This window comes from Vanessa cardui, chromosome 2 (assembly GCF_905220365.1).
Source record: "Vanessa cardui chromosome 2, ilVanCard2.1, whole genome shotgun sequence".
In the NCBI taxonomy this organism is placed as follows: domain Eukaryota; kingdom Metazoa; phylum Arthropoda; class Insecta; order Lepidoptera; family Nymphalidae; genus Vanessa; species Vanessa cardui.
Window position 1 is genome coordinate 10,079,227 of NC_061124.1, and position 28,000 is coordinate 10,107,226.

The 28,000-nt window shown below is 35.0% G+C and overlaps 3 protein-coding genes across 7 annotated transcripts in view; 1 reads left to right on the forward strand and 2 right to left on the reverse strand.

The window, feature by feature from the left end:
* The window catches only part of LOC124542110 (E3 ubiquitin-protein ligase TRIP12), a 33,394-nt gene extending 24,874 nt beyond the window's left edge, over window positions 1-8,520 (forward strand). For all 5 annotated transcript variants that reach the window (XM_047120045.1, XM_047120073.1, XM_047120060.1 and 2 more), the window contains exons 27-39: window positions 72-169; window positions 482-595; window positions 921-1,045; window positions 1,407-1,559; window positions 1,758-1,975; window positions 2,220-2,311; window positions 2,517-2,742; window positions 3,011-3,469; window positions 6,431-6,619; window positions 6,852-7,020; window positions 7,205-7,321; window positions 7,401-7,580; window positions 7,716-8,520. In XM_047120045.1, the coding sequence (XP_046976001.1) occupies window positions 72-169; window positions 482-595; window positions 921-1,045; window positions 1,407-1,559; window positions 1,758-1,975; window positions 2,220-2,311; window positions 2,517-2,742; window positions 3,011-3,469; window positions 6,431-6,619; window positions 6,852-7,020; window positions 7,205-7,321; window positions 7,401-7,580; window positions 7,716-7,912 (2,337 nt within the window). In that variant the 3' untranslated portion in view covers window positions 7,913-8,520. The remainder of the gene's footprint in view (window positions 1-71; window positions 170-481; window positions 596-920; window positions 1,046-1,406; window positions 1,560-1,757; window positions 1,976-2,219; window positions 2,312-2,516; window positions 2,743-3,010; window positions 3,470-6,430; window positions 6,620-6,851; window positions 7,021-7,204; window positions 7,322-7,400; window positions 7,581-7,715) is intronic.
* Window positions 8,521-8,698: 178 nt separating this feature from the next.
* Window positions 8,699-10,317, reverse strand: LOC124542165 (transmembrane protein 256 homolog). Its single transcript, XM_047120102.1, has 3 exons — window positions 10,094-10,317; window positions 9,711-9,983; window positions 8,699-9,314 (listed from the first exon to the last, which is right to left on the reverse strand). Exons 1-3 carry the CDS (start codon window positions 10,163-10,165, stop codon window positions 9,171-9,173), a joined length of 489 nt encoding a protein of 162 aa, XP_046976058.1. The 5' UTR covers window positions 10,166-10,317; the 3' UTR covers window positions 8,699-9,170.
* Window positions 10,318-14,296: 3,979 nt separating this feature from the next.
* LOC124542175 (inter-alpha-trypsin inhibitor heavy chain H3-like) lies at window positions 14,297-28,000 on the reverse strand. Its single transcript, XM_047120114.1, has 20 exons — window positions 27,873-28,000; window positions 23,345-23,467; window positions 22,854-23,053; window positions 22,602-22,712; window positions 22,282-22,535; window positions 21,947-22,050; window positions 21,633-21,764; window positions 20,976-21,176; window positions 20,121-20,307; window positions 19,203-19,319; window positions 18,856-18,990; window positions 18,297-18,463; window positions 17,872-18,021; window positions 17,173-17,352; window positions 16,510-16,624; window positions 16,131-16,172; window positions 15,771-15,866; window positions 14,843-15,066; window positions 14,558-14,757; window positions 14,297-14,352 (listed from the first exon to the last, which is right to left on the reverse strand). Exons 2-20 carry the CDS (start codon window positions 23,456-23,458, stop codon window positions 14,301-14,303), a joined length of 2,781 nt encoding a protein of 926 aa, XP_046976070.1. The 5' UTR covers window positions 23,459-23,467; window positions 27,873-28,000; the 3' UTR covers window positions 14,297-14,300.

Genomic DNA, 28,000 nt, shown 5'->3' on the forward strand with positions numbered 1-28,000 from the left:
AAATATTATTTCATCTTTCATACATATAAATATAGAATGTCCTAGAGAATCAATAATAATTACTATTTCAGTGTGATCTCAAACGTCATCCAACATGCACCAACTTGAAACAATGGAAAGGAGGTGTAGTCCGGATAGACCCATTGGCTCTAGTGCAAGCAATAGAGCGGTAAGTTATTTCCTATATAAATTCATTGATATGTTTAGCAATAATAATTCAGTTAATCAAAGGAATTAACTATGATTTAATATTTGCATTGATTGTTATACTATCTATGAATGTTTTATGTAATATTCAAAATCAAAATCAAAATCAAAATAAACTTTATTCAAGTAGGCTTTTACAAGCACTTATCGACATTTTACAATTAAGTGAAGCTACCACCGGTTCGGAAAGTAGATTCTAACGACAATAACCGGCAAGAAACTCAGTAGTTACTTTTTTTTTTTTGTTTTTATACAAACATTTCCGTGTCTTCAGATACCTAGCGCAGCGCGGGTACGCGCGACGGGCGGGCGCGCAGTCGGACGACGAGCCCGCCTCCGACGACGACGTGGACGACGCGCTCGCCACGCCGCCGCACCACCCCACTGAGTCAGTATCGCCAATGCACACTGACATATCGAACATATATTTTATTATTGTTGGCTTAATCCGATGGGTATATTTTAAAATACAATCTTTAATCATATCGGAAATATATATATATATATTTGAAAAGCAGAAAGTTGTAATTTTAATGAAAAATAGTACATCTGGTACCATATTTAAAATGTCAGATTGTCTGTATGTACCATGTGAGAAATATAGGTATTATGGTTTATATGTAAATTTTGATATATTTTCAATATTAAATTTCAACATCAATAACGTCAAATTGCATAATGATTTTTAAGTAACTGATAATCTTTATTTACAGTACTGACCACAAGTTGGAATTCCTGATTGGAGATACAGTTTTACCATACAATATGACCGTTTACCAAGCTGTGAGACAATTTGGAGAACAAACAGATGCTGATACTGACACTGAGACTCCGTTAGGTATGGATTTTTATCCTTGCTATATACTTTTCTATCCCTTCAATAGAGAATTATATTTATAGAAGATAATTTTTTAGTAAATGTGCAGTTCAATATGTGTATGCTAATAGAATTTATTCAGGGTTTCTGTTACAATAAATAACTGCATAATTAATTTATTCAAGAATTTTCATGTTACTTTAAATAATAAAATCGTTTACGATATTTATATACATTTATCTAGGACTTAATACATTTTATGCTAAAGATTACGACTTTGGATTGATGTGTTACATTATGTAACAAGTCAAAAAATAATCGTGTGGAATATAAATAATAAGTACAATTATTTAGTAGCCTTATAATAATATTGTATCGACAGCAAACGCGGGAATTTGGGTTTTGACGCACACGATTTACTACCGCGCGGTGGAGGCGGGCGAGCCCCCGCGCACCGACGCCACAGCTTCGCGCAAGGGCAAGGGGCAGCCTACAAAGCTGTCCTCCAGGCGGAAACCTGATTTGCTTTGGAACGGTGAGTGTTCTTTGTTGTAATATATGTGCTAGTTCAGGTTATGCTAAAGTTATACTTTTCCAATAAAAAAATGGTTTTTGGATAAAATAATATAAACATAGAGGACAATTTTATTTTAATTATTCAATTAATTAAACGTCACCCGTTTGCATGGGGAATGTGCTCGTTATTTAATCGTTTGTGGTGTGATTCGTACAGAGGGCGTAGTGCCGGTGCGCGCGTCGCCGTTGGTGATGACGCTGCGCACGCCGCTGTGGGGCGAGGGCGGGGCAGAGGTGCGCGATGCAGCGCTGCCAGCGCTGAGCTTGCTGCGCGCACTGCACGCGCTGTCGCGGCACTGGCACACGCTGTACCGCGCCGCCTGCCTGCCCGACCACCGACCGCTCGTGCCCAATGTCGAGTTCATTAACACTAAGGTACCGAGTCACGTCATCTCGTCAATTACATAAAAATGTAACCCTTTCCTTGTTCACCTTGTGAAAATTCGAAATATACTTTATTCAAGAAGGCTTTTAAAAGCTCTTTTGAGTCGTCATTTAATAACTATATTAAGTGAAGTGATTGAGTGATGAATGAGGTCAAATAATGGTTTAGGTTGACTACAATTTCTGTCTTGTTTTAAATGAATATATTAAATAATGTAAAACAACTTCTTCACAGCTGGCTGCAAAAGCTAACCGACAACTTCAAGATCCGTTGGTCATCATGACCGGTAATCTGCCGCCTTGGTTGAAAAAGATAGCATATGCTTGGTGAGATCACATATCAATATTTAAGAAATGTACATTATACTAAATTTTATTTTATAAAACATTCATAGCAGAAATGTAGCCTCATGTATATCATATTGTAAATGTACGTATTAGTAATATTTATAAATCAGAACCGATATCTCTCAACTGCTTCATGATGACGGAGTCTTTGATATTTTATGCTAAATAACTGGGATGTCCGTAGCCCGTTCGTGTTCCCGTTCGAGTGCCGGCACCTGCTGTTCTACGTGGTGTCGTTCGACCGCGACCGCGCGCTGCAGCGGCTGCTGGAGGCGGGCGGCGAGCGCGCGGCGGCGGGCGCCGACGCCGAGCGCGTGGCGCCGCGCCTCGACCGCCGCAAGCGCACCGTGCAGCGCCACAGCGTGCTGCGCCAGGCCGAGCACGTCATGCACGAGTTCGCGCACTCCAAGGTACCGGACGACTTCTAACATTATGACATTGCTAACACTCCTTTCGCTACATACGGAGTGGCTTAGTTTCTATTTGTTTCATTCATTCGCTCTACTGACAATTTTAGGGCGTTATTTTAAGTAAAAAAACCTACTTATTTAATTCCGTATTTACATTACTTGTCAAAATCGAATCATTAAATGACTTAAGACAGTAGAATGATTAATGTATCTGTATACGATATATAATAAAGGAATTAAATAAATAATCGTAATTGTTGTATTGCAGGCTTTACTAGAAATTCAATACGAAAACGAAGTCGGTACAGGCCTTGGGCCTACCCTCGAGTTTTACGCTCTAGTATCACAAGAACTACAGCGTGCAGATCTCGATCTATGGCACGGCAGCGAAAACTTTAAACAGAAACCTACCTCATTCGGCGGGGAGATTGTTAAAAGTCAGCCGCCGGTTGTGACGGATCGGTCATCAGATGCCGCCACGAGGCTAGCGTCCTCGGTGCGGGATGCATTAAATCTCGACGAAGAGCGATCTCCAGAACCATCGGATCTTGAGAAGGAGACGCTGATCCCGTCCCCCGCACCGGACGCTACCTACGTAAACTGGCCCTGCGGTCTGTTCCCGCAGGCCATCGGCCGTAATGCTCGTCCGTCGCATCTATCAAGAGTCAAAGCTAAATTCCGATTCCTGGGGAAATTTATGGCTAAAGCTGTTATGGATTCCAGAATGGTGAAAAAATTGATGAATTAATAAATATAAGAGTTCAAATAGATAATAGTACAGGATCCGGGGCCTATTTTGTCACTTGATTACTATCAAGCTAATTTTCCGTGAGTAGCTTCATTTTGATAAGACGCCCAACAATTTCCTGTGCGAAAATTCTCGATATTGGTAGCTAACAGAGGTAGCAATAATAAAATATGTCGATTTGATGATTCTCAAATATTAATTACTAACTGGATTGTTTTTTATTAAATCTTAAGATAATTATCTAAATTATTTGAAAAAATATTTGTCCTACAAAATCTATGGTTTCATCAAAGAGTCCTCCCCCTCCAACATGTATTGATAACGAGATCACCAAAAATTATTACTAACCAGCTGATTTTTTTTTTATTACTTAGTTAATATATATATATAATGTCACGGTCATATTGTCCTACAAATTCCGTGGTATGTTATCCCGGTCCTACGGTCAAAAGTAGTAGTACAGATCATTGATGTAAAAATAATTACTATCAAGCTGAATCTTCGTGAATAGCATCGTTTTGATGAGACGCCCAACAATTTCCTGTGCGAAAATTCTCGATATTGGTAGCTAACAGAGGTAGAAATAATAAAATATGTCGATTTGATGATTCTCAAATAATAATTACTAACTGGATTGATTTTTATTAAATCTTAAGATAATTATCTAAATTATTTGAAAAAATATTTGTCCTACAAAATCTATGGTTTCATCAAAGAGTCCTCCCCCTCCAACATGTATTGATAACGAGATCACCAAAAATTATTACTAACCAGCTGATTTTTTTTTATTACTTAGTTAATATATATATATAATGTCACGGTCATATTGTCCTACAAATTCCGTGGTATGTTATCCCGGTCCTACGGTCGAAAGTAGTAGTACGGATCATAAATGTAAAAATAGCGTCGTACGCTATTGCGGTGCTCCAATTGAATATATATTGGAAAGTCATGAAATTAAAAATCAATTTATTTTTTAAATTTGATTAAAGACAAAAAGAAATTCTGCCCCAAATCGCACCCTAACTGTAAGTCGTTTAGGAGTTCCGTCAATACACAGTATAAAACAAAGTCGCTTTCTCTGTCCCTATATCTTTAAAACTACGCAACGGATTTTGATGCGATTTTTTTTAATAGATAGTGTAATTCAAGGGGAAGGTTTGTGTATATAATAAATGAACAATATAGTAAAGAAACACTGACAATTTTAGAAGTTTGCAATGTGATGTCGTAAATAAACAAATTCTTTAGTATATTTAGTATCAGTATTGCACCCGTGAGAAGTCGGGGCGGGTCGCTAGTTGATTATAATATTCGATTATGACAATTACATAAACATAATCACGTTCCGGAAGGTGATTCAAATATCCAAGTAACCCATAAATAAAAGATTCGACCGAGTATTGCTAACGTGCTCCTGAGAATTGTTCCGTTTCCTCCCGTTCCCTTAATTTGTCATGGATCCTATGCTCAGAACCTTACCAAACTTTCACCAAACTACCCTTAAAGTATATCCTTTATAATAAAAAAAGAATCATCAAAATTGTTTAACGTGATTTTGAGTTATTCACCTATTTGTCGCGCATATACATAATGCAAATTTAAGACTTATGTCGTTTTCATACGGATACCATCATCGGAAAAAAATAAAAAAAAAATGGGACCCCACGGGAAGCACTACCTTTCAAACAAAAAAAAATTATCAAAATCGGTCCACCCAGTAAAAAGTTATGAGGTAACAAACATAAAAAAAAAAAAAAAAAAAAAAAAAAATACAGACTAATTGATAACCTCCTCCTTTTTGAAGTCGGTTGAAAAGATTTTCTCACTGTATCTTATGTTAGAAATCGGAAAACGAAAAAATGACAATTTTTGTCGGACTAGTGATACATACCTGTTTTTTTGTAGGACATTGTTTTATTTGGGCACTGAACACACTAACCTATTATGTAATATTTTAGTCCTACAGTTAGTAATGAGAAAAATGGTCTTATGGTATTAACAATTTCTGACCGTAGGACCGGGATAACATACCACGGAATTTGTAGGACAATATGACCGTGACATTATATATATATATTAACTAAGTAATAAAAAAAAAATCAGCTGGTTAGTAATAATTTTTGGTGATCTCGTTATCAATACATGTTGGAGGGGGAGGACTCTTTGATGAAACCATAGATTTTGTAGGACAAATATTTTTTCAAATAATTTAGATAATTATCTTAAGATTTAATAAAAAACAATCCAGTTAGTAATTAATATTTGAGAATCATCAAATCGACATATTTTATTATTGCTACCTCTGTTAGCTACCAATATCGAGAATTTTCGCACAGGAAATTGTTGGGCGTCTTATCAAAATGAAGCTACTCACGGAAAATTAGCTTGATAGTAATCAAGTGACAAAATAGGCCCCGGATCCTGTACTATAAGATAACTATTCAGATTTCATACTTATATATAATTTACTTCTCAACAAAACCAATATTAAATCTTAATTAGAAGTAGTAATTTCACGCAGCACAAAAATATTTTTAATTTTCTTTAAAATTACCTTTGAATTCCGTATTGACATGATCAAAAAAAAATCAAAATCAAAATAATCTTTAGTCAAGTGGGCTTTTACAAGCACTTTTGAATCGTCAATTAACAATTAAGTGAAGCTACCATGATGGACACCAAGTCGGCAAATATATTTTAACTAATAATTAAAAAAAGAAAAAGCAATTCAATAAGTTTAATCTAATTTGAAGAGAAGCATGAGTGTCAATGCAGGAGTCATTTCTAAGGCATACCTTTAATAATAAAACATATAGTAGTAGAGCGCCTTTTAATTATGGAATCGTTATATATTTTAAAAATCATTTAATTTGTTTCGATAACAAGAAACATTCTGTTACTAAAATTTACTGTAATAGTATTAATCGATCCACACAGGTCGACATTCCGCTGTCGGTGAGCATGTACCGCTGGGTTGTGAGCGAGCAGACGTGGCTCGGCCTGAGCGACGTGCGGCACGTCGCGCCGGAGCTGTGGCGCTCGCTGTGCCGCCTGCGCCGTGTGGCCGACCGCGCGCAGTCGCTCGCCGCCGACACCAGGCACACGCCCGAACAGCGCAGTCAGATGGTGAGAAGCACGCATCTTTGTATGCTATTTGTTATATAACTATAATTTCTTAGTGTTTTAAATTTTCGCGATTATTACACATTTAAATAAAACTAGTTATAACGGATTTGAATCGCGTATATTAATTATTTTTGGCATCCCGACGTTTCGAGCACTTTACAGCGTTCGTGGTCACGGGTAGACTATAATTTCTGTTTTCAATTAAAACATTATTTCGTGTTCAATTTTATAGATAAATGCCTTAGAACTAGACGGGTGTCCTATTGAGGAATTGGGTCTCGATTTTATTCTACCCGGCGATGGATGTACAGAACTTCGGCGTGGCGGCAGTGATCTGCCAGTTACCGCTCACAACCTACACGAATACATAGCCCTCGTCACACACTGGTTGCTTTATGAAGGTAATGCTGATTGCTGCTCTATTATTTGATTTTCTAATTTCGCTGCTGTTATAAAAGCGGCTGAATTATATATAGGACTGCTGGTCCTGTCCTGATTTAAAACAACAAATTATATTAATTAAATATTTTTATTATTTTGAATCGAGTGGTAATTAGTTAATATATGATTATTATCTGTAAACAGGAGTAACCAAGCAGATGGAAGCATTCAAGGAAGGATTCGAATCAGTATTTCCATTAAATAATTTAAAAATATTTTACCCTGAAGAGTTGGAACAAGTATTCTGTGGAAGCCCATCAGGTAACTATAATACTATGATAATACAATTTTTCTTATTATTTTAAAAGCTTTCTCTAAATAATTATTTTTTTATTGAAAGGTGGTCGTGAACAAAGATGGGATCCTCGTATGCTCGCCGAGTGTATTCGCCCGGATCATGGTTATAACGCCGAATCGCGTGCAATCCGCATGCTTATAGATATTCTAGCCTCGTATAATCGCGAGGAACAACGACTTTTCTTGCAATTTGTTACTGGAAGTCCACGTCTACCTACTGGAGGTATGATTATTAATTTGTTTTTCTCATTTATTTATTTTTTCATTCATTTTTCATAAAAGAAATATCCTACATCTTCTGTACAACAAAATTCTCATAATTTTCAGGAATGTATGTATAATATTATGTTTGTTACAGGCTTTAAAGCTCTGAACCCACCACTGACAGTAGTGCGCAAGTCACTCGAGTCTTCCCTCGACCCTGACGAGTATTTGCCGTCGGTGATGACTTGCGTCAACTACCTCAAGTTGCCGGATTACAGTAGCGCTGAGGTCATGCGCGCCAAGCTACGTCTCGCTGCATCCGAAGGGCAGCACTCCTTCCATCTGTCGTGAATCATTCGTTCCTCACTTTTGCTGTGCGCTCGACCCTTAACTAATCTTGTATACATGTGTGAATGCGGTTAGTGATATAGTTAACAATTTCGTTGTAATAGCGGTGCGCAAGCTCCGGACGACTGTCGTTTATGTGCAATCAGAGTGTTTTATTTTCCTACGTGACAGACACTAAAAGTGCTGTGTTCTATAAATTTGTTTTCTTTTTGATTTTTTTAAGATTACAGAGATATGTTAATAATTATATTTTGTGTTAATTTAATGTGATAGCTTTGTATATTTCTTTATTTAGATAAAAACTCAATATGGTAGTTTATGGTGTGTGAAATGTACTGTCCTCGTATACAGATTTACGACTTTTCCATCCAGTCTCTTATAATAGAGGATTGAATTCTCCACCACTTATATTATATCAATATATTTTACTACATAAGTTACATTAAGAAGGACCATTAAGCCTCCTTCGAGAGCCCATATGCGTTAATATAGCATTTAATACCAAACCATGTATGTTTTGATTAAAATTAAGATCATAAATGTGTAAAGAGAAAGTGCAAAATTTAATATGTAACAATTTCAATAAAACCATGTAAACAATATTGATCCAACAAATTGTTTTTTTTTTTTAATAATTCACTTCAGTATAGTATTTATATTGGTAGAGTTGAAATTAATAGAAGTATTGCATCCATCCAATATTCACTTTCAATCTGTTAAAGAGAGGCAAATTTCGGTTTCAAATGTAAAAACTTATCTTTTTCCAAACATATAATTAATAAACATTTTGTCTAACAATAATCCAAGTATTTCTTATTTATATTTAAATAAAAAACCATGACACATAATAAAACTAATGAAATAAATAATTCTGCAATATTTACAAGAAATTATACTAGTAATTATGAAGTGATTGCTAGGTTTAAATGTTTGACAACATAAAATCATTTGTAACTAAAACATTTTCATCAAGAACACCAGTGTATACATCAGATGTTTGGCTACTTTTGGAATCGTTTACTCTGATAAACAGACATACATTATAAAATTAATCATACAAAGTCGAAGACTATCAAAATTGAATAAAGGGTTTCTAAAACTGATGTAATAGATTGCTAACACTTTTATGATGGATTACCATATCAGTGTTATAAATCTATCACAAAAAGTATAAAGATATTACAGAATTATTGGAATGACTAAATTACACCTTTCACCTATACAACAAACATATTTACTACATTTAAAACACAAATCCGATTTAAAGTACCATTGCAATCCATCCCAGAATGAGGCAAGAGCCACCAATTGGAGTAAGACGACGCAGCGCTCGTTCACCAGTGAAGGCATGGTAGTAGCATGTTCCACAGAAGAGTCCCATTCCAGTTATAAAGAATGCACCAGCCTTAAAAAATTTAAAGACATTTTAACTTATTTCACTTGTCAATTATAATTGAATCGGAATGGAAGTTAACATGCTACTTCTTAGAGAAAAGAATATTATTTTTCATTTACTAACAGCTACAACACTGATTTGGTTAATAAATTTGATGCCTATTAAATTATATATCCCATTTTTTGGCAAAGTCAATCCTTTACAGATAAAAATGTATATATTACACTTGGACCACAGGTTTTCATAACTATGTTACATTTTTACTGATATATTCATGTTCAAATGAATAAAGGTATATATGAATTATGAATCTTAGGTGCATTTTTGTTTCTTGTATTAAACTAAAACTAATTATAACTTTGAAGTAGCAAATTAAATGTACACAGGTGTGTAATGAAAACTCACAATGTATGGTCTTCTGCATAGAGGCACTGTCATCAGAGCTAGTGTGTGGAGAAAATGAAATCTGTTTGCAGTTTCAAATATTTTCTTAAGGTCTTCTTTTGTTTCCGTTTCTGGAAACGTGCGGTGAGCTCCCATTGCTCCCAGAACGACAGCAGTAGCGCCACTTAAGCCAGCTATCCTCACAAAAGGGCCGGCTTCTCGCGCTAGTTCCCATAGTGGCATTTTGATTATTATGGGTGCCGGTGCAACTTCCGATTTCGTTTTAAACAAGCCCTGTGAATTTAACAAATGTTAAAACTATTTCAAACGTGTCTGAATATCTCTTATAATTAAGGTGTAGTTGAGACGATTCAGAGGTAATATGTATTAAGCCCGAAACTTACTATATTGCGCAAAACATTCATAGCTCCTTCCGCCACCGTATTAATCATAAGAGTATCGATGAGATTAACCATACCTTTTGTTGGATTGATTTATTTCAACAGAATGACACAGTAAATAATATATTCGAAAAGTGAATACACGTCAAATGTAATTTTTACCAAAAAACTTTGCACTTTATCACTGTTCACAGTTGAGATATGATCAATGATAATTTTTATTAAAGCTTTTTTTTTTTTTTTTTTTTTTTTTTAATATATGGCTTTTATTTGTGCCAAGAGAGCACAGATTATTTCGCCAATGTCACGTGCGATGGAGAAGACACGATGGAGATTGAACGGTGCGGTCGAGATTGCAGGCTTAAATTAATTTTAAGGGCACAATAGTAGTAAAGAGCTTTTTGGTTTAATCTGACAGTTGTCATATATTGTCAAAGTCATAAAATCATAGAATCAAAATAAATCATTTCAAACACGGTAACCGTAGGTTAGTTAATAGTACGGAGTTATGAGTTGTCATTTTAAGACAATAACGAAAATTTATCTATAACAGTTATTTAAGGTTATGTATCAAACGTTAACGTATTTATTTAAGTGCGTTATTACAGGTTGATGTACCGGGGAAAGAAAGTCCGGTAAATAGTATGTAACATATTTATTTTATTAATATTCTAGCTTCTTAGAGGAAGACAAAAGTTACTAAATTTATCTATTATAATTTCTGTAATAGATAGCTTATGTTTTCAACCGACTTCAAAAAGGAGGAAGTTATCAATTCGACTGTATTTTTTTTTTATGTTACCTCATAACTTTTCACTGTGTGGACCGATTTAGATAATTTGTTTTTTTTTTTTTTTTTTAAATCAGACGTTTATCCATACGGCATCAATGTCTAATATCTATGGATGGTGGTGCTTACTGCTTAGTGCTTACTTGCCATCAGGGCATTTTGGTTTTGCACGTCTGCTCTACCTATCCCATACAAATATTTGGACGAGTAATATTTGTTATGTAATTGTATGGTATATAATATTTGCCATAATTTTTAAATGCCACGACTATCTAGCTGTTTTAAAGATTATGTTGATATTTAACCTTTTAATTAACGTTTTAATTAATATAAAATTATAATTTGTAAATTTGCATTTTATACATTACGTTCGTTAAATTCGTACTTTGTAATGGTACGAGTTCGACATTTATAAATCGTTTTTATAAGTACTTGTAAGCATTATTTATAACGAATTTATAGACAAATCATTTAGATTTTTTAAAATTAAGTAAAATTTCTGGTAGCCGCATATTCGGCTGATAAATCTTCTGTATATGGGCGAATTGGATTTAATAGGTGTACCTACCTTATACCTCTCTTAATAAACATGTTAAAATAATCCTTTACCCTTTAATCGCCAACTTATAATGTAACTTGTAATGAGCCGAGATGACCCAGTGGTTAGAACGCGTGCAATTTAACCGATGATTGCGGGTTCAAACCCAGACAGCACAGACAGTCACTGAATATTCATGTGCTTAATTTGTGTTTAAATTTCATCTCGTGCTCGGCGGTGAAGATAAACATCGTAAGGAAAACCGCATGTATTCTCTTGTTTTACGTAAACAAGCTAGGAACACCATTGTATACAAAATGATAAAAAAATTATTAAATTTTAGATTAAATATATATATGACGTCGGCTGCGATAGATCAGTGGCAGGCTCGTCATCAGTAGGATATTTTGGTACAGGATTAAGGGCGTAGATCTCAGGCAAATTAGTACAACGATACAGTATGACAATTATGACAATTCCTGTATTATATTCAGTAACAAATTATAAAGTAAGTATATCATTTTAGCAGTCATTATCACAGTTGCGTGAACCAACGGTCCCGTTTGGAAGGCTCTCTCCTCCTTATAATATTTAGCTTCCGACTCGTCGCTCTCGAAAAGAATTAAAAGAAGAAGACAGTTGTCCCTTCAAACGATTTCGATCACGTGACTCTTTATGTCACGGCGTTCACACCTCACAGATACAACAAAAGCATCTGATTTAATAATTATTCGTAATCGACGACATATATAATAGGTTGGGGAAAAAGTTTCTTCGTATTTTATATGAAAATTCAAAAAGTTTTTTTTTTATAGTTTATTTACATTTGACTAAAGTATGTAGGTGCCATTTTGTTCCAAAACTTTTTGCCATCTTGTTGGTAGTGACATGATCCCATTACTGTAAAAATTTTGGGGCTACTGATCGAAAAACTGCGACAAGTGGTTTTGGCAGTCCTCTCGTGATGTTAACCTGACACTGCCTAAGGAATTCTGCAGAGACCGAAACAGATGAAAATCTGAAGGTGCAAGGTCAGGACTATACGGCAGATGCATTAATACCTCCCGGCCAAACTCTCGTAATTTTTGTTGAGTGGCTAAAGGTGTGTGAGGTCTAGCGTTGTCATGGTGAAAAACCACACCCCTTCTGTTGATCAATTCTGGCCGCTTTCTCTCAATTTCTTGCTTCAATCTCATCAATTTTTCGCAATACAGTTCTGAATCGATGGTCCTGCCGGGCGGTAACAGCTCATAATGAATGACGCCCTTCCAATCCCACCATACACACAGCATTACCTTGTTGCGAGTTAATCCGGGTTTTGCCAAAGCTTGACCGGCCTTTGACCACGATCTTTTTCGCACGTTCTTGTCGTATGTGATCCACTTTTCATCACCAGTTATCAGCTTCTTCAAAAATGGTTCGGTTTCATTACGTCGTAATAAAGAATCACAAATGAGTACACGGTTCATTAGGTTTCTTTCAGTGAGTTCATGAGGCACCCATATATCGAGCTTTTTTGTGTACCCAGCTTTATTCAAATGAGTCAAAACCGTTTTGTGGTCAATTGCCAGTTCTTCAGCTACATCGTAACTACTAATATGACGGTCTTGCTCCACTTTTTCAAAAATGGCATCAATTTTGTCCGTAACAGGGCGACCAGAGCGAGATGCATCTTTGATATCAAAATTTCCGGCTTGAAAACGCTTAAACCAAACTTACACTACTCTCACAGATACTGCATTAGGTCCATAAACATCACAAATTTTTTTCGCGACTTGAGTTGCATTTTTACCTTTTTTATAGTAAAATTTTAAAATGTATCGAATTTCTTCTTTAGATTCACTAATTTTAACAACAACAATAACAAATGAAAATCACACAAATTCCTAATTTGAATTTGGAAGTGCCTTCTTTAAAATTAAAACTTTTTAATGATACCAAAACCAGCCAGATACAAATGGTATAGCCAAAGAGATTTTATTACAAGTTCATACATACTATATGCGAAAAGACTTTTTCCCCAACCTAATATATAGCGAAATTTTTTATATAACGTAATGTCTTCAACAGGGTAGCTGCCAAAATTATAATAAAGTCTACTCGGATATTGATTGAAGTTTTGCTTTACTATAGTTTTATTTATCTCATTTCATTGTTTATTGTTTTTACTTATGCGTTTGTATTTATTAAATTTTAATTATTGTGAAATTATTATAAATGTAATTTAACAACCTGAGGCATACGTATTTATTACTGTATGTTATATTATAAGTCGAGTATTAAATATAAATCGTTAAGGTTCTCTGGTCAATGAAACGATGGGTACCATTTTAGTTACGATTTTTTGCTTATAAAATTTATTGTAAATATTGTTCACAATAAATTTTATAACCAAAAAATCGTAACTAAAATGGTTATGGTAAGAGTCGAGATGGCCCAGTGGTTAGAACGCGTGCATCTTAACCGATGATTACGGGTTCAAACCCAGGCAAGCACCGCTGATTCATGTGCTTAATTTGTCTTTATAATTCATCTCGCGCTCAGCGGTGAAGGAAAACATTGTGAGGAAACCTGCATGTGACAAATTTCATAGAAATTCTGCCACATGTGTATTCCACCAACCCGCATTGGAACAGCGTGGTGGAATATGTTCCAAAAACCTTCTCCTCAAAGGGAGGGGAGGCCTTTAGCACAACAGTGGGAATTTACAGGCTGTTGATGATGATGAATATTTTCAGTTGTGTTATACTTTATTATTGTGAAAAAAATACAACTTTAGTATAAAATATTCCTTTCGCTTTATTCATTTTTAAATAAATGAAATAAATTTCTTAAAATTGGTAAATCACTCAGAGCACTTCATCAATTCCTTTTTTTAAAAGTCAATGTGTTTCTGTATCTACTTTATTCTTGGGACAGCAAACGCCAGCATATCTGCAAAAAATATAATAAAAAATTATGTCAAAAAAAAACCATAGAGTAAAAGACAAGCAGCGCGCATAAATAGACTACGAAGAAAATGTTATGTTGTAACTTGTAGGTTCAAACTCTGGTGCGCTCTGTTCATGGAAAGTGAATGCAGACATTGTGTGACATGAAGCAGGGGAGCAAAGTTAAACTACTACAAAATATTCCTTACTTGTTCTCGACGACGCAGTACGTGTCGCGGTACTCGTCCGCGCTGATGTCGCGCGCGGCGGCGCAGCGCGTGAGGTACACGCACACGCCGCGCCCCGCGCCCGCCTCGCCCGCCGCCTCGCCCGCCGCCTCGCCCGCCTCGCCGCCTGCCTCGCCCGCGCCGAGCGCGCACTCGCTGTCGCCGTCGCTCGCCTTTGGAACCTGAACATTGTATATATTGTATATATGATATTCCTATATGTATTTGCAATTAATTTATATATTTATTTACAAAGATTTAACGTACTGTATCGGACTTCGAAAGTTCAAGAGTAACGTTTTTTCCATTTGCTAGAAACTCAAGCGAGTTTCTCTCGCTATTGAGTATGTTTAATGCCCAACTGTATCCTTTTAAATGATAAGTATCCTCGAAAGATTCAGAAGAAGTCGACTCTGGAGTGGCGGTAGTAGGTAAAGGCTCCGTGGTAATCGTGGCATATTCAAAATCACTAAGTTTATCCCACACAATATCTGCAATGATAAAAATTTAATATTTATTTACATTAATACGGAAAAATAAATCCAAAGTGTTAAGAACTATCGATTTATTTTCATTATCAGAATCAAAATTCGGTCCAAGAGCCCCAAGACACAAAAGATCTAGATTCTTCAGGGTGAAAAGCCATAATATTAAAAGTATACTAAATTAAACACAATCTTTTTATGTTCATTGGTTAAAATAGATAGCTATAAAATTGGAAAACAATTATTTTGAACGTGTTATGTTGTCATTATTTTATGATTTTGTAAGAATTCTATTAAAATTGTTAAATTCAAACTTGTTATAATCAGAATGATACTTTAAATATTTACTGGTCATCAAATTCGTTGCATTTTCTCTTTAATAATTATAAATCCATATGAGTATATAGATTCTTAATTATGTAATAATATTGTCGGACGAGAAAACAGACTATTAAGAATATATCAATTATTAAAAAAAGTGGTAAAATTGTCTATGTCTACATCTCATTGTCGTTGATTAATTATCCTAGAAGGTCTATTCCAGAGGACTTTGTAACAATAATTAGTATATTGTGTAATTATTACTTAAACTATTTGATATTGAAAACAATTCTTATAGAGATTTTACATAAGAACATATTTAACGAAAACTCGTATAATCGCTTACGATTCACTACTCTTAAGTCTCACTTTAAATATGTATGGTGTACCTGCTTCCAAACGGTGCTCCTCATCGGAATTGAAGCCTATGGCGCCGGCCGCACCGACGGCATAAAGTGCGGCTCCGGGGTCCGACACTGTTTGACCTGAATCGTCAATTTGGGTTCACTTAAATTGGACACACTATTATTTGTTGTTCCTACCGTCATTCCATATTTTTAAGATTACATCTCTATTTCTAATATAGTTATGTCTTTGACATTGGCTGATAAAAAATGTCCTTTTCAGGAACGTCTTGATGTTTTAATTGTATCACTAAACCATTTTGAACAAAACTATGGAGCACATTAAATTAAATATATCTATATACAAATAAAAAATATTACAATAGAAATTGTATCAATACTCACCGATATTTAGACTCGAAAAGACTGGGGACGGCAAAAGTGGAACTAAAAAAAGAAAGCCGTTTTTTAATGATTTAAAAATATCAAAATGTCTATTATCTGTAATAACATACAAAACGTCTACAAAAAAATGAAAGTAAGCAATATTCTTCGCCATGTGATCATATATTTATGATTATAACTAGCTCTTTGACGTCATGACTGTAAGCCGACAGTTAAAAATTGAATAATTTATTTCCAAATATAATCATATGTTGAGCTAATGAATTTGCCTATGGCAAGACTTTCAACATAATTTTTCCATTAAGATAAAATGTATGTAATGAGATTTTTTTTATTTTTCATTATTACAATTGGTAAAAAATAGAAAGCGTGCACTCACTTGCATAGTGTATTGGTTTCTGAGCGTCGGGTCCGTTGGCAGACACTGCATCTACAGCGTTGGTGGCGTTTGGTTTAACAACCACCAGTGACGTCAACGGCGTCACAAATTCGTACTAAAACCAAATAATAGCCATAAATTTTATGGACGCCATTCCTATTTTAATAAGCTATTTTAAGTATTATAATTTTATTATAGTATTATATTGGGTACTGTAGATAATCATTGCCAGAAAACGATGTCACATCATCATTAAAAGCCTGTAAATTTCCTACTTCTTCCTTTGAGAAGGTTTTTGAGCATATTCCACCACACTGTTCCAATGCGGGTTGGTGGACATAAATTTGGCCGAATTTCGTTGCAATTAGACACATGCAGATTGCCTCACGATGTTTCCCTTCACCGCCAACGATGTAGGTACATGTAGTTGCTTTAGACAAATAAAGTGGATAGATGGAGTTTTTAATACATTAAAAACTCCATCTATCTATCATCATCTAGAAATACTTGAAAAGTATTTTAGAAAGATTTATATACGTTATATTAATTTACGAATTATTTACATTGATAACTCAAGTATGTACTAAATTGTTCCGTAATAATACAAAATATCTTGAAACTCTGTGTTTGAGTGAATGTGGAATTTTTAAGTGAAAAGTTTACCTTGAGAGCTATGTCCAGGGCACGCTTCTCGGGGCTCTTCTCGTCCTTATCATCTTCTTGTTCACGGACGTCTCGCTCGTCCAACAGCTGCTTGATGCTGAGGTACGCCCACAGCCTCTCCAGTGGAAGATATTCCTTTTTCTCACTCACCTTCACCTTATTCGTAACCTCGTAGCGTTTCTGTTGGTCGATATAGAAAGGTATTATTTTTAATTTGACGTATAATTTATTCTTCATATTAACGTGTTTGTATTCGTGGTATTTGCACGATGGTATTCCAGTGTAACTACAGGCACAAGGGACATAACATCTTAGATCCCAATGTTGGTGGCACATTGACGATATAAGGAATAGTTAATATTACTTACAGCGTCATTGTCTATGGGTGATGGTGACCACTTACCATCAAGTGGCCCATATGCTCGTCCGCCAACCTATACCATAAAATATATATATATCAACTTTTTTTCCTTTTTATATTTTCCCATTACGATGTCAATAACGATGATTGAATATTCGATTCTCACGTCGATAATAGTCTTACGGTTTGAGTCTTGTTATCATATATTATGTACGTGCGTATATTTCCAAAACACTATAATCCCCATTTTTGGGATTCCCTACACTTTGTGTAACAAGGACAAATTTCACAATTATGATTTAAAGTGAAGTTTGTTTAAATCATTTCGGTAACATTACCCTGCTATAATGGTCTTCGTCGTCTGCGCAGAAGCCCGTCACCTGCGGCATGAGTTCCAGCACGTCTGGCGCCAGCTTGCCGGCCACCACCGTCTCTGAACCCGCGAACATCGCCTCAAACACATGCCGCGTCACAGATTCTGCCTTCACCTACAATATAACTTCATAGTATTATCCTAATATAGCAATTATAACAGTTTGTCTGCCAGTGAAAATCCCGTCAAAATCGGTCCAGCCGTTCCAGAGATCAGCTGGAACAAACAGACAGACAGACAGACGGGCCGAAGAAAATTGTGAAAAATGTTATTTTGGTATGTCTACTACCGTGTGTAAATACCATGTGTATTGTACATTGAGTAAAAATATTTTAATTTTACAAACAGACACTCCAATCTTATTATATGTATAGATGTATTTATACAGACCTGGTCGGGCGGGTACACGAATTTGACGTGCGCCAGCAGCGGCGACGAGACTTGCTGGTAGAAGTGCCGCAGCTGCAGCGCCGCGTCGGCCGCCTCGTAGATCTGCCGCATGAAGCCTTCGTTGCGCAGCGACAGCTTGCGCAGCAGCTCCCGGTCCGCGTCCTGACCTGATGATCCAGTTAATATAAGGACTGTTCGTAATCGTAGTTGATAAACAACAACAACAACAGCCTGTAAATTCCCACTGCTGGGCTAAAGACCTCCTCTCCCTTTGAGGAGAAGATTTGGAACATATTCCACCACGCTGTTCCAATGCGGGTTGGTGGAATACACATGTGGCAGAATTTTTATGAAATTTGTCACATGCAGGTTTCCTCACGATGTTTTCCTTCACCGCTGAGCACGAGATGAATTATAAAGACAAATTAAGCACATGATTCAGCGGTGCTTGCCTGGGTTTGAACCCGCAATCATCGGTTAAGATGCACGCGTTCTAACCACTGGGCCATCTCGACTCATTTTACACTCGACTATTTTTATAAAAAAATAACTTAAATACCGAAAGCGAGACAATATATCGCAGCTCTCCTCGCGCCGGTGTTTTTCTCGCTGACGTGAGAGATGATACGCTTCGGATTGGTCTCTCCCTCCGAGGCCTCACCGTCACTCAGGAAGACAATAATTGGCTGCAATGCTGTAATCATTTTTGTTTCAAACTATAGGTGCTATTGTTCTATTGAATATAAATTTCAGTTTTTTTATTATTATAATTAAAAATATATTAATGATAAACTTATAGTAATTCGGCTAATAACTCAACTATATTGTAGTTGAGTTATTAGCCGAATTAAATACGGAAATCTTCGGTTAGTTGGTTAGTTAGGCAGTAGAGTTTTACTTTCAAACCTTGAATTCTATCTGCGTCAGTATTCTTAACGGCAGCGCTGGACTCAGATTTATTGGTGTCATAAGCCTTATTGATGACGTCAATAGCTATGTCGAGTGCTTCGTAGATATTGGTTCCTGTCAAATTCCAATGCTTAATATCCAGATTTATGATATACATAATAAGTTTACAATATTTATTTTTTTAAAGGAAGGGAAGTGTTGTGCCTACTTATTATCTTTCTTAATGTAAGCAAAAATCACTGTCCATAATGGCAACTAGAGACAAGTCGATATTCGATATGCTACGTTGTCAATTAATACATTATTATATGTTCTGTCGTGGAGTCGCCATCTCTAGTAACCGTCTAACATCGCACTGTAATGTCGTCGTAACAATTAAATATTGAAAATTATATAACAATACATATATCTATACCCAATTGCCTTTCATTACATCATCCACAAGACAAAAATACAATAATAAACATTTGTCTTATTCACTTGGTAGGACTTGTGTAAGAACGTTTGTGTAGGTACCACCCACTCATCAGCTATTCTCACACCAAGCAGCAATACTACTTAGTATTGTTGTGTTTCTTTGAAGGGTGAGTAAGCCAGTGAAGAACAGGCACAAGGGACATAACATCTTAGTCTCCAAGGTTGTTAGCGCATTATCAAAGTAAGGGATGGCAATCACTTCTAACAATGCCTATAATTGTGGATCACTTAACATTAGGTAGCACACTTGCCGACCCGCCTACGTCCATAAAAAAATATGATCGATTTAAAATGTGTGTGGACTATGCATATAAGATATGATGAAATTTTCAAACATACTCATACATCATTTCCTCAATTTATTTTTTTAAAATAGTAATAATTTAAAAAATCGATCAAAATCAAACTTCTAGTGAAATACATTGATGTAAAGCGTACCTCCAACAGCAGAGAAAGTCGAGACTATATTTTGCGCTTTGGCGATATTGTCAGGCGAGGCGAGTATGGGCCGCGCGACCGGGCCCTCACCAACGCTGGACGACGGGTATAGATGCGTCTCAGAGTCGACCATGATATGCTCATCGTGAGATGCCTCGTCCTTGGGTGTCTCCGAAAGATTGTGCACCTAGAATAATGTATTGTCGCCTATAAACTTTAGCAGATCAAAGTTTACACCAATCAATTACAAAAAAAAAAGAGTCGAGATGGCCCAGTGGTTAGAACACGTGCATCTTAACCGATGAATTTCTTAAAGATTCTGCCACATGTGTATTCCACCAACCCACATTGGAACAGCGTGGTGGAATATGGTCCAAACCTTCTCCTCAAATGGAGAGGAGGCCTTTAGCCTAGCAGTGGGAATTTACAGGCTGTTGTTGTTGTTAAGTACAAAAAAATGTGTTCTAAAACTTCGACTAAGTATATCTGGCAAAATAAATTTCAACCATGTTCGTAAAACCGCTATCAATATTATTACATATTATTTGGGCCATTCAAGTATAATAATCGAAGCTTAGAAAAATAGATTAGTGCAATGTTATTTTCAGAAGCATCTTTCATGTTGTGTAATGACCTCATTATTAATGGACTTCTACATTACATACGTGTCGAACGTATTAATAATATTTGGTAAGCAGTCCATCTAAGATAAATCATAATACCAATGGAAAACAAAAATGCCCAATAACAACTGCTTTACTGCAAATTAATACTAACGAGTTAAAGCTCAAATTTGTTCTCAATTCAATAAAAAATTGTTCTCTATTCAATAATGATTATTAATTAAATAAAAACCTTGACGTCGCTGTTAAATTCAACGATACTGAAGTAGTCGGTAGGGCGCAGGTCCGCGAGGATGGCTTGCATGGCCGTCCGCAGCTGTTCTATCTTACGGCCGTACATGGAGCTCGAAGTGTCCAGTACGAACACGACGAATTTACTCAGCGGCTTCAACTCTTCCGGCGAGAAGAAATGAACAAAGTAGCCATCGTTCACCTAATTTAAAAAGAAATATTTAAAAAAATATTCAACATCCTATTGGCTTTAAATTTTATAAAAAATGATACCCAGAATTTATCACACAGAAAGCTCATTTTGCTTCGCATGGGTGGATAAAAGTTTTTTTTAATATTTTAACCTTTTATATAATTATATTACTGTTGCTTTTTCAGGCATGTTTAACAATTGTCATTCTATTTCAACTTATTTACCCAAAAACCTTAATATACATATGATATACCTAAACCTTCATTATAAATTGGTTTGTGTATTAGTGAAAACCGCATAAAAATCCGTTCAGTGTTTTTGGAGTTTATTTGCGACTTTGTTTTATTAAATATAGTAGTTTGAGAAATATATTTTTTTCTATTTAATGGATAGATGCTCAAGATATGACCATTCTGCCAATAACACGTTTTTATAAAGAAATGCAGTCATAATATACGTATTTACCAAAATCTCTCCTTTTTCGGGGCGAATAACATCGTACTGAACGACGAACTGTCCGAGGACTCCAGTTGTATTCTCGTTACTTTGTTCCGAGTACGATTCGTATGACGATTTTGCAGATTCTATGATTTTTTCCTGCAACGATAAAGAAGTCTTATTTGGAACAGCATTGCATTACCATTGTGCTACCACGAAGTTTTGACATAATAGCCTCTTTGTAAGTTACTTAAGAGTGTTACATGTTAGGTATAATAATAGTCCTATAGATATTGATTTTTTTGTCTAATCGAGTTCGTATTCCAAGAAGAGTAACTTACCGAATAAATCTGCATTAGTCGTTTTTGTTCTTCAAGATCTGGAGTGAAGGTTATGATCGCCTCCTTGCCGTTTTTGCACTTTCTTATAACAGCTTTTGCATTTTCTAAAAATTGTAAATAATGTATAATTCGGTTTTTTTTTTGTCAAATTATCAAGTTTTTAAATGGCTCAACAAACACACTTACAGCTTTTTATAATTTTTTGTCGATATGTATCCCCACGATTGAATTTAGAGTTCAATTTTGTTAAAATTTACGAGCAAAGATCCATTTATCTCCCTTTGTTAATTTAAACGTTTATAATATGTTTTATTAAATTTTGAAAGTTTACTCACGAGCGTCATTCTCGGTAGCATCAATTTCATTTCCGGTCCTCACTTCCGGAACCCTCAGCAGCGAGATCTTCTGCGATTCCTTGATGCGCACGGTCACCTCCATCTTGGGCACGAGCGCGCCGGGGTGCAGGTTGATGGCGTGGTTGTACACTCCGTTGCGCCGCACCAGCAATTCTTCGTAGGTCAGGTTGAACACGGCCTCGCTGTTGGGCTCCACATTCACGGACACTGTGAAGTGGTTTGAGTCTCGGGCCCTGTGTAAATTAGCATTTGATTATTTTATATTATTAGCTAGCTCTTACCGTGAAAGTATTACTTACTTAGCTGATATGTGAGCAGCACCAGTCCCCTGAGAGACAGCTTCATTGTAGATTTTCTTAGCTTCCTCTTTTTCTTTTACATAGGCTTTATACGATTTCCCGTCTAATGTCCTAAAAATAATGAAAAAGGTAAAGTAAGAACACAATTCTGTATTCCTGCCATTAAAAAAATGAGCATAATTTGTACAAATGTAAGTATGTATATGTATGTATATACTATTTAAGTTTGTGTCTACTAATTTTAATACGTACATAACGAAACCGCTTATGAATGCGGTTTCCGGTAGAAGTACGTGAAACGTAGCTTGTTGGGAACGGCGCGAGGGGTTGCGCACGTAGGTGACGACGGCGGTGTGCGCGTACCGCAGCGACACCTCGGAGGTCACCTCCATTTTCGTCAGCTTGATTGGTACATTTGGTTCCTCTGTGGTCACTTCAGATTTTTCTGTGTGCTGTAGAAAAAGTCATAAAAATCGTGACACTGGCAAGCCCTCTTCGAAAAATAACATTTATCCTTTGAAAATGGTATGGCTGATGAGATTTAAGGCAAAAGTAAAGCAAGTATTATAAAGAACGTATGGCTAACAAAATGGTGTGGTCTTGTAAAAATACAAATCTAACGTAGATTTGATTATATAAGATGGATAGTAAACTAAATAGATATGATAAAATTCATTTAAACATTATTTTTATACAGTTTGAAAGGTATTTTTAAATACGATACGATTTCATCAAGTACTCACTGCATCGTCAGATTTAGCGACCACAAACGTATCATAAGTTGGCACTGCGGCTGCATAAACGTGGACCACGAGTACGGAGACGCAGCACGCTACGGACAGCCATAGAGGCTGCATTTTGTCAATCTGAAAAGAAACAGTTATTATTACAGTAAATTATTTTATTTTTTCTCCGAAATTAGGTACTATATGTATTATTGTTTTGATATCGAATCATTATAAACATAAAAAAATATCTAGAAATAGATAAAATTATAATAGATTTTCAGCCGACTTCAAAAAGGAGGAGGTTATCAATTCGTCTAAATTTTTTTTTTCTGGAGGAATGTCTTGAAGAAATGTATACTCGTGTTTACGATGCTATTAGATATCCTTTGTTTTCAATTTATGTAAATTGTGTTTTTATACTGTCCTCAATTATTTAATAAGCTTTCATTTGTCAACCGACTTCAAAAAGGAGGAGGTTATCAATTCGTCTGTATTTTTTTTTTGTATGTTTGTTACCTCATAACTTTTCACTGGGTGGACCGATTTTGATATTTTTTTTTTGTTTGAAGGGTAATGCTTCCCGTGGGGTCCCATTTTAATTTTATTTTTTTCCGATGATGGTATCCGTATAAAAATGACATAAGTCTTAAATTTGCATTATGTATATGCGCGACAAATAGGTGAATAACTGAAAATCACGTTAACCAATTTTGATAATTCTTTTTTATTATAAAATATATACTTCAAGGGTAGTTTGGTGAAAGTTTGGAAAGGTTCTGAGCATAGAATCCATGACAAAGTAACGGAACGGAACAATTCTGAGGAGCAGGTTAGCGATACCCGGTCGAATCTTTTATTTATAGGTTATTTGGATATTTGAATCACCTTCCGTAATGTGGTTATGTTTATGTAATTATCATTGTCGAATATTATAAACAACTAGCTACCCACCCCGGCTTCGTACGGGTGCAATACTGATACTAAATATACTACAGAATTTGTTTATTTACGACAACACCGGCTCCAAATATACCAATAACTATAACTACGTTATATAATCGTAAATAGACTTTTAAGTAGTCTAATATTTTTCATTTCATTTTACTTAGGAAGACTCTAAAAATATCATATTCATTTGTTTTAAAATAGTGTTTTGTTTGAAGTCGGTTTTTCTTTTTGTTAAAATTTTTATTTATGTTACATTTACTTCCAGGTCGACCTAATAAAAGTTTACTTTAAACATATTTTTATTGTATATTAAATATACATCAAAATTTTATTTAATAAGAATTTGGGTTTTGTCTATTTCAGGTGTAAATATTAAATAGAATAAAATCACAATAATATATTTTTATCGTTATATTTGTATTTTAAAATGGAAGTGTTTATTTACACTTTCTTATTGAGAGTCGAAAATCTACCACCTGTTCGGAATATAATACTTCAGACCCGAGAAGAACCGGCGAAAGAAACTCAGCGGGATCAATTTTTTTTTTAATATTAAATTTACAATATACAATAGTTAATACATATTTCATTTGTTTTTATTATTCGAATATGTCAGCACTTATTGTTTGCCAGGTTCACATTTAAGTTTTAGGAATTACCATTACTGACTTTGTATGCGGATTTTCCTATTAGAGTTTAGGGTAAAGTCATATAATATAATATAATATAATAGGATAATAATGAATCATGTCGTGAGTTAATGTCGTTACGGAGTAATAATCGTTAAAACAAATTCTTTACAATATGTCGATCACTAAACAAAAAAGTATGCATGTAATTTTTTTTACCATAAAAAAAAAATTTAACTTTTTATAACCTTATGTGCAAAATAGATATCGATTAATAGTGCTTCATTATTAAAATAATGGTTTTGATTGTAAAAAAACGCTAGTTTAATAAACCTGTTCAGACGCACGTGCACTGTTATTAATTCCACAAATTGTTTGTGCATCAGACGATTGTGAATTTATATGAAACCATCATAATACCGAATAAAAAACTGATACAGGAAAAAAGGGGTATTATAGTGAAAATTAGCCGATATCTGCCTAGATTTAAATTAATTTAAAAGGCAAAAACTAAAGGTCAATGACATGTTTATTAAGAGTAGTTACACGATTTTCGTGTACTAAAATATATTTTTTTTTTACCACTGTAATAAATGTATTTTTTTTTACCACTGGCTGACCTTCCCGATCAATTAAGATTTATCACGATATATTTTATAATCAAGAAGATATTAATAAGCCATGAAAAAAATATCAAATATAAGAGTTTGGTAATCCATACACTTATAGTTGATAGTTTTTATAGAAATATTAGGAGGTGCTGAATGGTATGAAAAAAAAATTAAGGCTATTCAATGTCCATAGAATAACCTTATTCTATAGTTCTATAATTTCACATGTTGGTACGATTTTAGTTCTGATGAACATACAAACTTATGATAACAGTGACCTGAAATTTTAATATCCCAACAACAGTCTATAAATCCCACTGCTGGGTAAAGGCCTCCTCTCCCTTTGAGGAGAAGTTTTGGAACATATTCCACCACGCTGTTCCAATGCGGGTTGGTGGAATAGACATGTGGCAGAATTTCTATGAAATTTGTCACATGCAGGTTTCCTCATGATGTTTTCCTTCACCGCTGAGTACGAGATGAATTATAAAGACAAATTAAGCACATGAATCAGCGGTGCTTGCCTGGGTTTGAACCCGCAATCATCGGTTAAGATGCACGCGTTCTAACCACTGGGCCATCACGACTCTAATCGATTTAATATCCCAGCCAAAGCTAATATAATAATTTTAATGATTCCAGGTAAACAACAACAGCGGTACACACTGGTAAATAGCATAGAGGTAACATTTCATTTTTTCATTTATTTCAGATTTCAATCTGTTACTACGTTGTATAATTTATTTAAATTGTTTGACTGCGATAATTTGTTCATAACATAATAGAATAACAGAAAAAGTTGTTACACGTATTAATAACGTTTTTATCATATTGAATCATACTGGATTAATATTCAATTCATAAATGATGTGATCATACATGTAAAAAAAAGTACATTTAGATAAAGATAATTGCGTACAAAAGTATATGAGGTAATAGTAACATAATTCATAGAATCCATTGAGTAAATTATATTGCCTCCAATATTTCCCACAATATTTTATTAATTAAATAGCGCTAGATAAATGCTTCTTTGTTTATACTTTAAGTTATTTATTTTCTAACGCTTTTACTTCACTATATGTATAAGATTTGATTAAGTGACTTGACTTATTTAAGAGTTTAATTGTTAGTAGGAATTTAGTAAATATTAAATACTTGTCTTATTAACTGTTTATTTACTGATAACATAATTATTATAACCGCGATATCCAACATTGGACCTATTGTTATCATATTTGCTATCATTGGACCGGCTCTTTCATTGGACCACCTAATTTTTTCAAAAACCATGCGTGTTATGACCAGTTCAATACGATGCTAGGCAACAGTACCGCACCCGTTGTCCATCCGCCAAAACTCAGTACGCTTGCGAAACGTGGCACCTAGTAATGCGTACACCCATGTCAGTGGCGACCGTGATATAAAAACCGAGCCATCAACAAACTGATGTAAATAGCACTGTATTTATCAGTGTTTGATGATTGTAATACATCAGGCTAGCAAATTTATCTGCTTTTATAGAGATGATGAAGATTTTTACCTTATTTTACATATTTTTAAATACACGCTTTCGTTCTGTTGATATACCTAGTTGCCATCAATGGACCACTATAGTGACGCCATTATTGAACCGGTCCAATCAAAGAAACTTAGCGAATTAATTATTTTCACTTAGTAGAATTATAAGAAATGTTTTTGTCTGTTTAAATTTTCCGTATGAAAATTTGTGTGAAATTAAATATAAATGATTTTTTTTTTCTTTATGAAAGTCCCCTCTCGAAATTATTGTAATTGATCGATGATCTCGTGAAAAGTTCATAAACAGTTAGTTATAATATTAGTTTACATGGAAAAAAATAATACTATTATAAAAACTTATGAATATAAAAGTAATTCTTATTGTGTGTTTCATTTGAGTCACCTTCATTGGACCGTTAATACAAATGTTTCTAAGTCCAATGATGGCAACTTAGTGGTCCATTCAAGGTGACACTGGTCCACAGAAAGCAACTCCTCATTGAAAAGTTATTTTAGTATATTTTTAAAATCTTCCAACTTACATTGCCAATAATTTATATATGACTAATTAACATAAATAGCATTACATTATAACATTTGGATTCCGTTTGTCGATGATATTTCATGAGATATGATGTCATAAAGTTAAGTGGCCCAATCATAGCAACCTTCCCCTAGGTAGGTACATATTTATAGCCTTCTGATATACCGTCAAAAATAATACACAGCACCATCAAATACATTTACCATAACATAGCAAACATAAACAGTATGTTACATTACAAAACAAACAATAATATTATCAATGTTATCTAAACAGAAAAATATACTTACAAGTTTGTAAGGACTAAACAATCACAGCAGCGGTGGTCGCCCGTTTCGCAGTCTCTGATAGAAGATAACTGATGTACACTATGGCGCACAGCAGGCGTGTGCCGTCCGACGGTTAGCAGTGACCCTGA